General features: G+C 35.1%; 1 protein-coding gene across 5 annotated transcripts in view; it reads right to left on the minus strand.

Annotated features, from left to right (window-relative positions):
- CACNA2D1 (calcium voltage-gated channel auxiliary subunit alpha2delta 1) overlaps positions 1-18,025 on the minus strand; it is a gene marked incomplete at both ends in the record, with an annotated part of 353,068 nt that overhangs the window by 74,945 nt on the left and 260,098 nt on the right. For all 5 annotated transcript variants that reach the window (XM_079549445.1, XM_079549444.1, XM_079549443.1 and 2 more), the window contains 3 exons: positions 13,266-13,365; positions 14,725-14,775; positions 15,580-15,649. In XM_079549445.1, coding sequence (XP_079405571.1) covers positions 13,266-13,365; positions 14,725-14,775; positions 15,580-15,649 — 221 coding nt within the window. The remainder of the gene's footprint in view (positions 1-13,265; positions 13,366-14,724; positions 14,776-15,579; positions 15,650-18,025) is intronic.

Below are 18,025 nucleotides of genomic sequence, written 5' to 3' on the forward strand. Positions count from 1 at the left end.
CCTAGCAGTCCTGCAAATGTTATCAAGGCAAGTATTTCTATGAAGGTCAGATATCTAACATATGGATTGGTAATTACAGATATAAAAATGGTATTTCAAAAATTAACAGGAACTCTGGATCTTTTTTTTTTTTTTTTTTTTTTAACAATTAACAAGTAACCTCTACTGTATTTCCATGTGATTTAAACCAAACAAAGAAAAAAAGGTCAAGGTCAACACAGCTGCATCTACAAACAGACAAATGTTGATGCAAAATAAAGATAGAAATATCACATTTGTAGAATAGATCACTCAGTGTCTGCAAAAGCTATAATTAAGAAAATCTATGAGCAAGCTGCTCTGAAATACAACACTGAATGTTTATGTTAACATCAGTCAACATAGCAGATGAGGAGAGCTTATGAGTAGATAAAGGAATCAGTAAATGGAAAAATAATCCTACAAACTGAACGCTTACCTATTTGCTAGGAGGTGAAGGAAAGAGTTTCATGACATAAGTGCAACTGATAAAAATGTGTAAAAGGGGGAATAAAATTCAGGGCTACAGTTAATGAATCTGAAATCTAGAAACATACTGAAAGAGTACTGCTTTTTAACCAGTTGACCATGTTTCAAATACCAAAACTATTCATAACTTTGAATTAGACCAACTGAGACAGTTTTCAGTAGTTTCTGTTACACTAACATGAAATATGTACAAACAGAGGCAATAATAATATTTCACATATTCAGGTAACAAAAGATGAAATGTCTGCAACTAGCCTTTGACAATTACTGGTTGCATTATTCATCTTGTAAGAACAGTGATAATGCTTTTTTAAGTTTGGCTTCTTTCTTCAAAATCATTTAACATTGTATTCAATCACTTAGTATCTTACAGGAAGAAAGAAAATGCAACATTTCAAGAAACAATTCAGAAAGTTCCCATTCATATCAAATCAAGTCCTATCAAAGCTTTAAAACTGAAGTAACTGTAACCCATACTTTATTGAATAAAATACTCCCAATGAATCTGTAAAAAACATCAATTGGGTATCTGTCCTACTGGAATTTCCTCCTAACTATTGCAGTATAGATAAACATATGTCATAAAAATGCTATTCTGGTAAAGAGAAAATATGTAGAATATTTGTAAAATGCCATGGAATGAATAAGTCACTTTCAAAACAACAAATGACATTTGGAGGCAAACCATTCAATTATTAAGATCTAAAGCCACCTGTAGAGTATGCCAACAGCAGTGACAGATTCTACTTTGTCAGCTGTATAAAAAGCTCATTCCTGTACGTAAGCTAAAATAAGTGGGCTTGCCACAAAACACTTGGAAATTAATAGCAACAAAATAACGTTAGCTTTTATTTCAAACTACAGAGAAGTATTAATATAAATAATTTTGTCTAGCAATTATATAACACACCATAGAGCTAGCTGTATATTTTGAATGGATTCTTTCTCCCCATCCAGATAATTTACATTCTTCTGTAGTGTCTGCCTTTCAGGTCAGGCCTGAGGAAATCTGGGGCAACAGAACCCAAGTCTGTTACTCGAGCAATAAAAGAGTGAGATAAATTAATCTAGTTGGCCTTAAATGATCACTACAATTTTTGCCCATGTATTGGGAAACTCAACAACTTGAAAGATAAATTATTCAATTCGACATGAAAATCTGAACAACAAGATTTGCATTTAACATGTCTTAAACTTTGTCCTTCTTGAGAAGGTCAGAAATGGAAATAATAATCTAACAGTCCTACAGCTTTACTTTCATCCTTCCAAGAATCCAGAGACTAATTTGCAAAACCATTGAAAATTATAAAGTAAAAATTATGGAGTGAAATATGTAAGAAAGGGAGACCTTTGCCATTTATTAGGTAGTGTTAGTAAGCTGGAGGCTCCTCCAGGCACACAGACTTCCACAATTCACTGTAAAGAAGTTCTTGCGGAACATTTGTGCAGAACTTCCTATGCTGCAGCTTATGCCCGTTTCCCCTTGTCCTGCCTCCACTCACCACTGAAAAGAGTCCGGCCTCACCACTATGGCCCCCACACCTCAGATATTTATAAACCTGGATCAGATCCCCTCTCAGTCGTCTTTTCTCAAGGCTAAATAAACCCAGTTCACTCAGCCTTTCCTCATAGGGGAGATGCTCCAGGCCCTTCACCATCTTTGTGGCCCTCCGCTGGACTCTTTCCAAGAGATCCCTGTCTTTTTTGTACTGGGGAGCCCAGAACTGGACGCAGTACTCCAGATGAGGCCTAACCAGGGCAGAGTAGAGGGGGAGGATCACCTCCCTCGACCTGCTGGCCACGCTCTTTTTAATGCACCCCAGAATGCCATTGGCCTTTTTGGCCACGAGGGCACACTGCTGGCTCATGGCCAACCTGTCATCCACCAGGACCTCCCTAGGCAGCGTCTTCCAACACCTCAACACTCATAATATATATAATATATAATATACATTATATTATTCCTATATATATTGTACTCTTCCTAATATATTATATATTAATAATTAAATTAATTGGCAGCCTGGTCAAGTGGTTGGTAACCCTGCACATAGCAGGGGGGCTGAAACTAGATGATCACTATGATCCTTTTCAACCCAGGTCACTATGATTCTAGAATTACTATTCAACCTGCATCTACCCAACTTGAGGCTATTCCCTCTCATCATATAGCTAATTACCCAGGAAAAGACGTCAATACCCACCTCGCCACAACCTCCTTTCAGGCAGCTGTAGAGGGAGGTAAGGTCTCCCCTGAGCCTCCCCATCTCTAGATTAAACAGTCCTAGTTCCCTGATCATTCCTCATAAGACTTGTGCTCCAGACCCTTCGCAGCTTCACTGTCTGGACACCATTCAGGGCCTCCATGTCTTTCTTGTAGTGAAGGACCCAAAACTGAACACAGTACTTGAGCTGCAGGTTCATCAGAGCAGAGTACAGAGGATGATCGCCTCCCTGGTCCTACTGGCAACATTATTTCTGATACAAACCTGATATACTGTAGCCCCCTGAGCACACTGTTGGCTCATGTTCAGCCGAGCATCAACCAATACCCCCAGATCTGTTTTCTCTACACAGCCTTCCAGCCACTCAGCCCCAGACCAGGGCAGGACCCGGTACTTATTCTTGTTAAACTTCATCCAAACTGGCCTCAGTCCAGCTATCCAGCCTGTCCAGATCCCACTAAAGGGCCTTCCTACTCTCAAGAAGAACAACACTTCCCCTCAATTTGGTATCATCTGAAAACTTAGTGAGGGTGCATTCATTCTCTAATGATCATCTCCGGATGATTACTAAAGACATTAAGCAGGATGGACCCCCAACACCAACACCTGGGGAATACCACTTGTGACCAGTGTTTTGCCATATACCATTAAAATACCAGAAATTCTTAAAGCATGAATTCTTATGAACAGCTTATCACTGAAATGTCTTCAAAATGCACATAAAGCTGATGCAATTCATTCTGGATCTTAAAGCACTGCAAGAGAAAAATGTCAATTTCACAGACAATGTATAAATTGATGAACACTTCTAACTCTCTTCTGTACATCCATTTACCACTTTCCATATATCTGTAATTATTCATTTCATGAGAAATACAATGCATCTAAATCAGCAACCCAATGTCACTCATTCTTTTGGCAAGTGCACGAAGTTATATAAATCCATATTAAAAATTTCTATTGATTCTGCTTCTTTTATAAGAAGGAACCCAAAAGCACTCTGTTAATTGCACTTAGTTTTAACATTACATGCAACATTAGAAAATAAAACAGGCATTGGAAACAGCAGAATTAAGAAGAAATACTACAAAGAGTTAAGTAAGAGGATTTTTGGTGAAAATATGTAACTAATGGTGGTGACTATATTGAAACATAGCATTTTGTTGCCGAGATTTTGTTGAGACAAATAGTATTATTGTGTTCTTTGTATCTGTTGTTAGTTTTCATAGAGATAATAGGAGGAATTACTTTCAGATCTACCTTTGTAGTATCTTGGGGTGTTTGTCTTAATCACAAAGGGGTTATTATTTTTTCTGATAGTCAAGACTTTTTTTTTTACTGTATCTATTATTTTCATACATTAATATATATATATAAAAATATGCTTATTTGTATGACATGATCAAGAAAGCAAATATTATCAGATGCAATCTGGACATGACACTTATCCACTACGGAATCTAAGGAATGCCACAATTCTTGGCATTCCTAGCAGTAATTTACATGAATGCAAACCCTTGAAAAAGAAATTGAGGAAAGCGGTGATAGCGCTGAAATAAATTTGAAAAACAGAAAAAGTTTTGTAAATCATCTCATTGTTTGAAAAATACAAACATGCTAATAAATTAACAAAAAATGCAGAAAATTTGCACAGGTTTTAGTCACTAGGTGGCACTGCAACAAAAACATTTGGACTGTTCTTGCAACTGTTACCTTGGAATACAAAATATTGCACTTCTGGCGAAATATTGCACTTCTGGTGGATTTCATTAGTGCCTTTTCTGAACTGCATAGATTTCTCATTGAAATTAAAACAATTACTTCAGTGTGATGAGTAAAAAAAAAAGGAATATTATAATCCAGAAATATCTACATGCTGAAGGCAACTTCCATACACTGAACAGAAAAGATCACAGCTCTGAGAGAATGAAGTTTTCTTTTCCACTCAAAGGGTCCACAACAAGCATCATAATTTCCAATGGCTTTACAAACCAGGTTTGCAATACATATAAGGGAAGAACTGTAAAAGCTAATATTTCTCAACCAAGTACCTTTCTGCATCTCTAAATGCTGTAGAAATGAAAACCTTTTTATTGAACTATAAATACTGTATCTGAGTAAAAATTCAGATTGTCCCAACCATCCTTATGTGCTAACTCCCTAAATATATTCCTCACTTATGCTAATTAACTCATTTCTTATTTGACATATTTTTTAAGATGTTTTTTCAGAATGAAGTGACATTTCTAAGCTGAAAAAAAAAAAACCACCCTAAGAAACAAACAGAAACTCTCTACATCCCAATATTAAATGAGAACTTACGTTAAATTGCTTGCAAATTCCGTATTTAGAACATTTAGAACAACATTTAGAAATGTTTCTGTTATGTAAAATCAGATAAAACTTGGACAAAACAATGATTCCAATGCTTAAACTTGCTACAAAGATTCTAAAATATCAAGACTATGATAATTGAATAAATCAGAAATATCATTCTGAGAATACTGAAAATTCAGAAAAATATAATGAGCTCACTGAAAACCTAATCAGATATACTGCTGCTGATTTTCAGTCTGACAAGGTTTGTTGCTATGCTACTTCTACCTTGTGGCTAAATCAGCTTGGTGACCCAGTTGTAACTACACATATTAAATAAGTAATAGTGAAATAGATCTGATTTTATCAGGCTTTCCTCTTGTAATTAAATCCAGCCTTGCTGCTTTCTGGTTTTTTTTTGTTTTTTTTTTTTTGTTTGTTTGTTTGTTTGGTTGGTTGGTTTGTTGTTTTTTTTTTTTTTTTTTTTTTTTTTTTTTTTCTGCTGCTGTAGTCCTGGTAATAGGATTTTAGGGTTAATCCCAAGAATAACTAAATCCTGAATAAGGCCATTTACAAGCTATATTTCAGATTGTGATGATATAATTATATATCACATCCCTTTTTGAGAATAGTAAGAATGCAGTTTGCAATGTTTCATTACCATGTAGATATCAGTACACAGAAAATTAGAGGCAGTTCAAGCAACAACAATTTATAATTTGACCTAGCAAAAAATATATGATGTTAAAGTTCATATTTTGCTATAGAATAACTGTATTCTCCTATCTTATGACTTGCATGTAGATAATTTTTTTATATATAGTACAATTCTACATATACATTGTAAAGGAAATTTAAAAGCTTTATTCCGATGCTCAGAGGGGAATATTGTATTGAAAGTATATTGCAATAGTATATTGCAAGAAACATCTCAGAAAGGACTAAGTAGTGGACAAAAATATGTTCTCAGTTAACTTAGTTAACCTTTCTAATCAGTGAAATTATCTGCACATAGATCAATGCAAATCTCCCGCTAAGTACAGCAGGATTTATGCTCAGATTCCATGCTGTGAACATTACGTTTGCAACAAAGAATGTCAGCATTGCCCGTAGGTCTTTCAGCACAAACTCATTTACAGACATTCCATGATGTTGTGGCTATGTTAGCATGTACTTTTGTTTAATGAATATCACATTTCTGAGTCCTACTGAAAATTTATGTACTGTAAACTTAAGCACTTGCCAGAGAAATCCCACAGTTCTCAACTATGTCAGAGCTGTAGGGCTGTAATGTTCGTTGTACGCCAGTGCTCCCCATATATACCGTATGAGAATGTGTAGCAGGAGATTTTCTAGAATGTGATTTTATAAGTATTTTTATTAACTTCATTCAGTCAATTTTGAGTTGTTTAGAACATGCAACACTATTGACCAAAAAGGTCTGGATATTATCTATAAATTTGCTGGATATGTACAATTCCTATTCAGACATCAAAAGCAAAATGGACGTTTAACTGATGCACTGCATGATACAACAGGTGGATGATGCAGTGCCAGGCACCTAGCTGGGGGAGGGCAGGGGATTACAGTGTTGTCTCCTTATTCTCAAGGCTTTCTCTAAACTTGCCTGCCACATCTCAGGACAGAAGCGCTCTTCCTGGTTATGCAGGTTTCCTGGACTTAGCAAGCAGTACAGAGGCCATGGCAGCACACTGCTGAACTGCAAGAGGCTGCTGCTAAAGCTGTGAGACAGGCTGGAAACGTGTGAATCTACAAAGCATGAGACTTGAGAAGTCTGTGCGTATTTCATTCATGTCCTGCCTAAGAGTTCTTTTACATTCACACCCAGATAGAATCTTGATATATATGATTTGAAGTTTTCACCTGCCAAACAGGGGATATTTATAGGAAATATATTTTAAAAATGAAAGACAGCAAACAAATAGCTTCTACCTTGTCCCAAACCTTTTGGACAGCCTGCATTTTTCTCTTGTATCATTAACGTTGTGAGTCATCTCTCTCTCTACCAGAATCACTAAAGCCAGCACAGCCTGGCCTCATCAGAACTGGTAAGGAGAGTTCTTGTTTAGAGAAGAACAAACTTAGTACCCAGGTCCCCCTAATCATTGTCCCCTGGTTCTGATGAATCAGAAATGCACTTTTGGTCCAGTATTTGACATGCCCCAGTCTTTAGAGAGACCAGCACTTCACTGAAAGTTAAGAAACTGTAAGTAGACGATAGATTTATTAACAAGTGAACCAAGACCGACCACCTCATTTTCTATACTGCTAATATAGTCATTTTATATACTACTAATCTATTAGGGAGTGGGATTTATTCTGGACATGACAGAAGCCTGTGCCATGTGTTGTTAAAAGTCTGACTTCCTGACATTTGACAACTACAAGAGAAGACACTAAAAATCTGTATTGATGCCCAAAGCAATCCCTCAAAGTAGGAATGGAGGTGACTTTTCTAGTCATCTGGAATTGTAAGTTACACTCAGCAGTAATAAATGTACAGTTTCCAGCAACATCCCTGCCCCTGACATCCTACATTAGAAATTCAGATTCTAATTTCTATTTCCTTTGGCTCTTTTTCCACTCAACTACACTATTCCTTAGAATTAACTCTTGTGACAAATGTAAAATATAACAGATCTTGTTTTAAGATTTTCCCTATTCCAACACATTACATTATTCTTCCTTCTACATATCCTTTGGATATTTTTCTTTCATAGCAAACTAAAGCTGTATTTAATAATACAACATTAAAAATATAGGAAATGATAACACAGCAAATAGTAACAAAAAAGAAAAAACAGAAGAGTGTAATTATTATGTCTCTAATCTCCTTATACATATGCTTGTTGTTTCTATGCCCTTTAAAAACACAAAGGACTTACTACAAAATATCTTAACTGAAGAAACTAAGATGAGGAATGGGATGAATTTAGGAGCCTCAGGGTTGAACAACTGTGAGAAAGAAACAGGAGAAAGGGGAAAAATTGCTGGTCATGTGTAAAGAGTTTGCTTGCTTGGCCACAACCTGCACCTCATCAGTACAGTCTGACCTGTGTTCTTATTAAACTTCTTCTCTACCTCTTTTTCTGAGTGGGTCTCCCATGTCTACATGTGTCTGTGCATAGGAGCGTGAGTGCAGCAATCACAACCAGGCCTGGAGTGGAGGGCCTGCACATTTGTGCTGCAGCAGCTGGAGGGACTGAAGTGAGTGTCGGCTGGACAGATACTGCTAAACTTTTAAGTACATAGGGAAAAGGAGAAAGTGTGAAGTAAATATTTCCTATTTAGAAAGATGAAAGCTAATGCATTGGTATCATATAAGGATGATGAAGTGCCTTCCAATGAATTGGTAACTAGAATGGATAACAAACAGCTATTTGGGATAAACATATACTCAGTAGGATAAAATGGAAAAACAAAATCACCAGCAACAATAACAAATGCATTCTAGATTTAAGGCCAAAAGGGGCAATGAGATGATCTAGTCTGACCTCCTGCACATTGTCTCAACAAACACATATCACTAGCCCTTAGAACTCCTAATAGATCCTTAAAAAGAAGCCAAACCACTTAATGGTAAATGTTTGCTTAAAGTGCATTTTCCAGAAAAGCATTAAATATTGATATGTAGAGGACATACATTTTTCCCTTACAAGTTGTTAAGATATATTAACAACTTATATGTCGCTTAAATTTATTGGGCTTCAACTAGTGATTCTTGCACTGCTTACACGTAACAGTTATGAAAGTCTATGGATGCAAGAGTTTTCCTTGGTGACAGCATTTCTTAGCTACTATCAAATTAGTTCTCAGCCTGTTTATTTATGAACTCCAACATAATCCCTCAAAAATTCAAACCGCTTTTCAGTTGCTTTTATAATGGAGTTACTGATGTTCATCAACACTTGCTAAATGTTTATGGAGACCAACCAGTGGATGTGAGCACAGTGAGGTGGTGCATTTTAGCAGTGGTGACAGCGATGTGGAAGACAAGCCATGTTCTGAATGGCCATGCACAGCTCTCATAACAGGAAAAGAAGTGTAAGTGTCTTGATCAACTTCACTGTGTGAATCGGCTAATGATGGTGACAGTATTAGCAATAGGTTTTTGTAGCTGACAATTTGCTCTATCAAATAGTGTTACTGTGCTCTTTGTATATTCTTTCTTTGGGAAAGAATAGCTGTATGTATCAGTACAGGTTGGGACATGAACTGCTGGAGAGGAGCTCTGCGGAGAAGGACTTGGGGTCCTGGTTGGCGATGAGCCAGCAGTGTGCCCCGGTGGCCAAGAAGGCCAGTGGGATCCTGGGGTGCATTAAAAAGATCGTAGCGAGCAGGCCAAGGGAGGTGATCCTCCCCCTCTACTCTTCCCTGGTCAGGCCTCACCTAGAAAACTGTATCCACTTCTGAGCTTCCCAGAGCAAAAAAGACAGGGACCTCCAGGAAAGAGTCCAGTGGAGGGCCACAAAGATGATAAAGGCCTGGAGCATCTCCCCTATGAGGGAAGGCTAAGAAAACTGGGCCTCCTCAGCCTTGAGAAAATAAGATTCAGAGTTGAGCTTATTGATGTTAATAAATTTCTTAAGTGTGGGAATCAAAGGGACACGGCTAACCTTTTTTCAGCAGTCTGTGGGGACAGGACAAGGGGAAATGGCATAAACTGGAGCACAGGAAGTTCTGCATCAATATGCGAATGAACTTCTTCATAGTGAGGGTGATGGAGCACTGGAACAGGCTCTCAGGGAGGCTGTGGAATCTCCTTCTCTGGAGATATTCAAGATCTGCCTGGACACCTACCTGTGCAGCCTGCTTTGCAGAGAGGCTGGACTAGATGATCTCTAAAGAACCCTTCCAGCCCCTACAATTCTGTGATTCTGTGATTCTGTATTTTCTACTTTCCATGGAAATAAAGAGAAGGTATTACTTTCAGAGCAATGTACATACTATTCGAAGCACGCTTAAAATATTTAATATACATTTCCCACATTATACTTTTTTTTTTTCTTCACATTTTTATGAAGGCTAAGCAGTCACACCGTTTCTAACTGTTAGCATGTCTGTTCCTATAAGTTGTGTTTTCATATGTGTGGTTTTTCCTACCTCTACAGATTGGAAGCTGTAATACATTCCCTTAGCAAATCACAGCCTACTCACCATCATCAACAAATTACACTCTCTGTGTCAATATTTGAAACCAAGTTACTAAATCATCGCATGCTGGGATGGAATGGCTGCCCCTATCATCTACCACTTATTGCTATCAAAGCATATAACCAGATTAGTGGGAAAACAGCTGTATTACTCATACATTTAAGCTCTTTCTAACAGCAGGTTTTCTTTCTGCAACAAAGCACAGCTATTCAGATAAAAAAAATGCAAATCCCAGAGGAAATCATGACATATTAACCCCTGGAATTCTTTATGTGACTTAACATTAATTCAGCCCTTTTTCCCTAGGTAAGTGCAAGAACTATATTAAGTCAGTAGAACTAACATATTTTAGCACTTCTACTTTTAAGCTTTTTGCTTCCCAAGACTTCTATACACACCAGGCAGGGTTGATTAAATTGTACTGTCAGTTTCTAGAAGTGATTGGCAAGAGCTTAAATCCATGCCTCAGTTGTGGGTATGAATCACCATGCATACGGGTTTTGTGGGACAACATCTTGGCAGAGGTTAGCAGTAAAACAGCTCTTTAACTAACTCAAAACCTCATTACTAAGCACTCTACGGTTAGTAAATCTAACAAGACATAAAACAACTGTTAATTTCTTGGCCAAAAGATGCAAGAGGGAAAGAAAATACTGTAGGTAATTTCCGGTGTTCATATATCAATTCATTAATATTATGTAAACTGAAAATTAGCATCTTGGTTTTTTCGTACTTAGCCAATGAAGTCTGCTTTTATGGATGAATGCTATATAAAGTTATGCATTTGCATATGTTTCTGTAAATAATCCTAAGAGCAAATACTACTGAGCGTGGTAATTCATCACCTTCTTTAAGCAGTGTCCTCTCTGACACTTAACTTTGATTTGAGGCTTTGCTTAGATTGTGGAAAAACTGAACAACCTAAGAAAAGGGAAAAATCCTAAAAATCCACAAACATTGATGTTTATACCTTGAAAGAGTACAACCATTTGTTTTCTGTCTGCAACAAGCAATTTGCTTTCTGTTACAGAAAGAAAACAACAGAATAAAATTTCACAATTTCACTAGGTAAGTCATCAAAACACATGAAAACATGTTATACAAAAACAGTTGCAATACCGATAGGACTTAATATGGAATTTTAAATTATAAATGTGCAATAACAAATAACACTTTATAAAATATTTAGAGGTGGTACATTCTAGTATCTACGTTTCTGAGAGCACTGTATTCCTAAGATGATGAATGTAGGTCAATGGAAAAATCCTCTTCAATTCTGCAGTCCAACATCCAGCAGGGTCCTCTAAAGGAATATGCTCATTCAAAGAAGCAAGGTCGTTACATATTGCCAGCTACCAACCACTGATAAAATGTACTGCAGAATATTTTCACAGATTTCCAGTCTTTTTTTTTTTTTTTTTTTTTTTTTTAAACAAATCTCATCCACTGTGAAAGCACTGAATGTTAACTAATGAAATACTCTAAGTCTAAGACTTTCTGCCTCAACATTAAGATATAAAATTTCTGGTTAGCTGGGATTAAATGAAGGAAAGAGTTTGGAAAATTGTGAATCAGAAGGAATTGCGGGTCCATATCTTCCAATGGCAAAGGCTGATATAGCTTCATTATTGTTAGTAAACAGTTTACATCAGTTTAGTGTTAGAGTGTTGACTATTTTTAAAAATCAAGAACACAAGAACAAGAGCTAAGCTGTCTAATGTCATTACACAAAGCTGATATTCTTTTTTTAAAAAAAAAAAATGGAAAAAATTTCTTTCACTGCAATTTAGATTTAAAAAAAAAAAAAATCTTATCCACTATTAAAATTTTGGAAAAAGGAAATGTCATTGCGAATAAGAGCTTCTCTCTACTACTTGGGAAAGGTCTAGCTCGACTGACAGCAAAAGATGAAGCAATAAGTGGTGTTCAAAGAGATTTCTGATAGTGATATTTCAGGTCTTTCTCCCTGCAGGCTGTCTACAACACATCTGTAGAAGTTGAAAATTGCCTCCAAAATCATTGCAGAGTTACTCACCATGCAGACTGTCTCTTGTCATTAAGAGTATGCCAGCACTCCTATCCTAAATCCTTAGAATCAAAGCTCTACAGTTCAACAACTTAATAAAGAACAAAAAAGACTTCCCTGAAGCTAGACTATGACATCCAAGGTATGAGTCTGAAAAATGCAAGTAGCTCATACCAACTTCCCCCTCCCCAAATTTTGCCTTCAGCCTTCTTGAAAACTAGGCATTTGCACTTTAAATTCCATAGAAATATTAGAATGACTGAAATGTCACTTCAAATAAATAAATAAAAAGAAAATAAAAAGCTATTATAAGGAACAATTTAAAAACTCTATTCTACAGGAACTTGTTTTAAGACTAATAGTCAAGTTTGTAGCAATCACACACCATACTGAAGTTTGAGCCATGTTCTGAAATATCTCAGCTGCTGAAAATCCAACCTCAAAAAGGCCAGCAGCTCCTTCATTTGATATCAATAACAACCCTAATGTCTTTGCACAATACCATACATACACTATCCCTGTGCACATAAATTTTTAAGTCCCCGCATGCATTCCCTCTCCTATTACATTGCTTATTATAATGGGAAACATTGCTTTGGTACCACCAAATTATGAATTTTAGAGCTTCTCAGGAATATCTCCTTGGCCCAGTTAGATGTACAACTGTCCATCTTCTTTTGTGATGCATCAATTAACACAAGTACCTCAACTGGCTGAAGTCTCTCTTACCTCCTATGTATCACTCTGTCTTAAAAAACAGACTACTGTACAAAAAAATGAAATGAAGGGACCCCCAGGAAACTATTCCAAGAGGATATGCATGTACCGAACAAACAGAAGGTATGTTAAACAGACCTCTTATTGGAATTTCAAGAAAGTAGTCAATTGTGGTATTTTGCAATATTTTTTAAGCTTCCTAGCAGGTTAACACTCCAGCATCTCAAATCCAGCATTGAAAATAATTTCTTCACGGCTTTGTTGACAATTCAGGTTTTGTTGAAAAAACAGATACTCACTGAAACTACATTCACAAAGTCATCATCAGACAAGGTCTCTAACATCTCAATGACTGACGTGCGGATCAGCTTCAGCGTCAATCCACTGACACTCCCGCTCCTAACAGAAATCCATAGAATAACAGAAAAGATGACTTTTAAGCAATTTATTTTTTAAAAGAAAATATAAAGCACCAACCAGCACTCTCAGCAACCTTTACACTTGACTTTTCAATCATTCTCCTGAATTATCCAACAAACCATTAGTGTTATAACATTATTAGAATAAAAAATGAAGTTACTCAAAGCTAAAATCCTGTGGCTCAGATTGGGTCGTAATGATGCATTATTTTTTTCATTTTATTGGAGAGATTTTTTTTATCTCAACCAATGCATTACATAAACATTTTATATTCCTACCCAAAAATTTACAGATTTAGATTTTTAGACACTCAAATTGCAGCTTGTTAAATTCAAGACATAACATGAATGTAAAGTATAGAAATAACAAATGCTGATAAACCTTACTCCAGATATGTAAACACCACATTTAAAAGCATGAAATGCAAATTTTCTTACTAAGCATTTTTGGTCAGCAAAAGGTGATTTGTATGATACATCAAGTTCAATGTTTCCTTCAATCCCTTCACATTAGCTAAAGGAAAGAAACCTCATCAAGGTGAGGTGAGAATGTTTGGCTTTTTTAATCTTTTTTTTTTTTTTTTTTTTTGCTAACTTTCTACACTGCATATATCTCAGTATACATATCAAACACTGAATGAATTTTTTTACTTGAAATCACAAAAGGTTGTTGAAGGTTGTTGGTTTTTTTTTTTTTTGTACTTTGTGACACATTATTCTTTTTCATCCTTACAAAATAACCTAACTTAAATAACTTGTCAATAAGAACAACAACAACAACAACAACAAAATCAAAAATGTATCATTTACCAAAAAAAAATTCCTTTTTATTTTATTTCAGATTTATTTAAGTCTATCTATGCAAATCATTTCAATTGCTCAGGTATTAATGATTTATAGGAACTGAGCTTCAAATAAGTAAGTAAAGTAAGTAAAATGTGAACTCTGCATAATTCTCACCCTTCAGGCTCATGAAATGATTAAATCCACTTTCATGCTTCCAGTAATTTGCTTCTGCTTTTGTGTTTTACATCAAATCTTGGCATGCATGTGAGAAATTTTCAACTGATTACTTTAGTAATTATTAAGAAGATGAAAGTAGAATAATATCAAAGTGATTTAAAAAACACTTCCTTGTACATGGTTCAAATAATTTTCAGGTTTGTTTTGGTCTTTTGGAAATATATTTTCCTGTTTGTTTGCCCACGGCAGATTTTTGATCCTTGCATACAAGGACTTCTTAATTATCTCTTCCTTTCTTTCAGTGTGCAGGGATTTGTTCAATAGATCTGAGTACTTTTATCTCTTTAACGTCAACATTCAGATATTAAACACTTACGCATCAACTAAAATAAGCATGTCTTTGGGAGATGCAGCTCCTTGGATATACCTGAAATAAACAGAAGATATGAATGAAAACAGATTTGTTGGGTGTGATGGAAGACACTTTGAGATCTGTAAATTAATCCACTCAACCAAAAAATGTCCTCCTATTGTAACTATTAGAAAAACATGTTGTCGTTTTCTCTCTTGCTCTGTCTCCTAAATAAACCAAAATTCGAACTATAACAGGAGAACCTGGAAATAGGAATATAATGTCCAAAATTCAGTGCTTCCACATGTTGATAATGAAAAAAACATGAATTCTATTTCACACCTAAAGGTCTTGATGACAAACAAATTATTGCATCAGCACAGCTTAGGGAAAAATACTTCATTCATTGAAAGAGCACATTCAACTGGTACTAATCAAGTATCAGCATGCCTCAAAAAGCTTACAGAAAAATATAAGGAGAGACAATCCTACTATTCTCTTTCTTTTACTGATCTGTTGATTCCTTAGCGGGTCTAAACCACTGAGATTTCTTTGTAAGTACTTGAAGAAATCTGGAAAATTGTCTTATTCTGATAATTCAAATTACATTTGATTTTTACACAAATTCCTCATTTTATATGGAGACCTATTTGACAGTTATCCACCTATGAAAAAGTCCATGTAATGCAACAATATGATATACTATATTGGATATCACAAGAAATATAATCTGAACATTGTTTTTTTCAGAATAGTTAACTGAGTTTATTTAAAGAATATTGCAGTATCTGTAAGTAAAGACAATTGTGAGAACAAAATGTTTCAGTGTCATATCCAGGAAGCAAGAGATGCATATACATCACTTTTAAAAAAGCTTACCATGGTCTTCTGCGAACATCATATAGATCTATTTTGTTTGGAGTTCGACTATTGTCTACCCACGGGGAAGCTAAATAGGAGAAAAAAGCATGTATCATCATGTAGAATTAATTTAAGACTTTAAGTTCAAACACTTAAAAATATAATGAACAAACATCACAGACTTTGTACTACAAAAATATGAGTGTCAACATTTGGAATTGATGAAAGACCTATATTTCTGTAATAACTTTTTGAACTATAAACTGCTATAAATTGAAACATATAATACAGTGTAGCAAAAAATATATAGAACATTTTAAAGGGCCAAATTATGTTGAGCTATAGCTATTGACTACACTTAACCACTGAGTTAAATGGGGCTAGAATATTAAGTGAAGCAATTTAGAATATAAAAAGAACTATTTCTGATCAAGAAAGGAATTTATTTTAAAAATATTTATTGGTCAATTAATGTTGTATGTAATAAGATTGTGCTTATCTAAAGCTCTATTAGGCGTCTAAAACATTAAAATTACCCACTAACTCAAGAGAGCTCTACCGAAAAAGGCAATTTAGAAAACTGACAAGAAAGTGTCATTTTTTCTGGAAATAATAATAAATTAAAAAAAAGATGGAAACATCTGTGTCTCTGTAAGGAAAATGCTAAGATTAATAACTTTTTGTAAGCATTTAATCTAAGCTCTACCATGATTTTCAGCAAGGGTAGGCATCTTCCTCTTATGGAAAAAGAAAATGAGTCTTTTAAAACCATTTGACAGCTTAATGAACACAAAAAATGTGAAAAGTCACATGAAATGAGATAATGTTCTGCAATTTTGTCTCTCACTGTATGCCAACAGCACTGAGAGAGCTATTTTCTGCTGTTAATCATTCTTCTGTCTAGGTAATAAGGAAACCTATAGGCAATTCCAGGATGTTTTCTGAAACAAAGCAGCCATCTAAAACAAATGGGAAGAATTATGACATCTCTATCCATGAACATAAAAGAAAATTAGACTGTTTAGACTAGATGCAATAGATGTCTTTTCAAAATTTATTTTACTAAATGAATCCTTTCTAAAGTGATCACAGTTTGAGTTGTTGCATCAGTTACCAGCATATTTAAACAGAGCATAATCCACAAGATATTTATCAACATAACAGCCACAGAGAAGCTGTGTACTCTGAGCACTGAAGAATCTCATGCTACAGTTGTATTCGATATGAACTCATGCTACAATGGCAGGTCCTTTGTGATCTGAAGGGAGAAAGGTTTGAAAGTTCCAGATATGGGAGAACAGAATTTTTGAGGCTAATAAATTTCATTTTTTAGTAATTTTCTAAAATTATATATTATATAATAATATATATATATATAATATTATATATATATAATTACTTAGGTTAACAAAGCTTCAATTCATCAATATCTCACAAGTCTGAATCCATGGTTAGAACATGTTCAGACATTTTGTGTCCATCCAGACTAACTCAGCTGTTGAAATTCCATCTGAAAATCTGTCTATGAAATGAACTTTCCAGGACTTGAAAAATTTACATTGAATTCATGGGTTTAACATTGTAAAGTAAGAAATGTAAATCAAGGTACTGACTTACATAGATCTATCTTTGGCCAAACCAAAGGCTTTTAACAAAATATGCAATAAAAGTCTGCGTCCTAACAAATCTGTCCTTAATCCATATCTAGAACAGTCTTTATGAATAGAGAATTGTATGAATGTATCCATCTGGATTTATTTCAAAACAAAAGATAAAATATGATATACTCTGCTAGTGAGACTCTTAGCAATCTCCACTAACTTAATTTAAACTTTTTATTTTTTTTCAATGCTATTATTTTTCTCTTGTGAGAAAGGTAAGGTTTACTCCTTACTTTATTCTCCAATGCATACAAATGATAATTCAATGAGAATTTGAATATGGGAGCTGAAGGAGAGTGCTTCTGACATCAACATATTTTGCTTTAACAGTAGATACTGACATGGATATTTAGAGGTTCCAGGATCAATAAACATTAAATGAACATTTTATCTGATACCATAGCACTCAAGAAAATGACAGTGTAACTTCACATACTATTTTGAACTATAATCAAACTTTTCTAAATTTTAAACTAAAATTGATTACATTTTTTATGTAAAAGAAGACAATATGAGAAATGATCCAGGTAATTTTTTCCTGCAAAATCTGAAATCTACTAAAATATGATGGCAAAACAACATGTAAGCACATAATTTCCATGAAGTCAATGACAATTGCCTGGACAGGATGTACTCCATACTCTTTTGGAAATGAAGTGGCAAAATTAATACAAACTTGAACTTACAAGGATCCACCAAATAAGAAAATCTGTCATGCCTGTTTTTTTTTGTTTTTTTTTTTCCCTTTTATTTCCAAAAGCACCTAGGAGTCTGTATGAGATTCTTTTCCTTCCTTCCTTCCT

Source organism: Tetrao urogallus (genome assembly GCF_951394365.1).
Source record: "Tetrao urogallus genome assembly, chromosome: 1".
Classification (NCBI taxonomy): Eukaryota; Metazoa; Chordata; class Aves; order Galliformes; family Phasianidae; genus Tetrao; species Tetrao urogallus.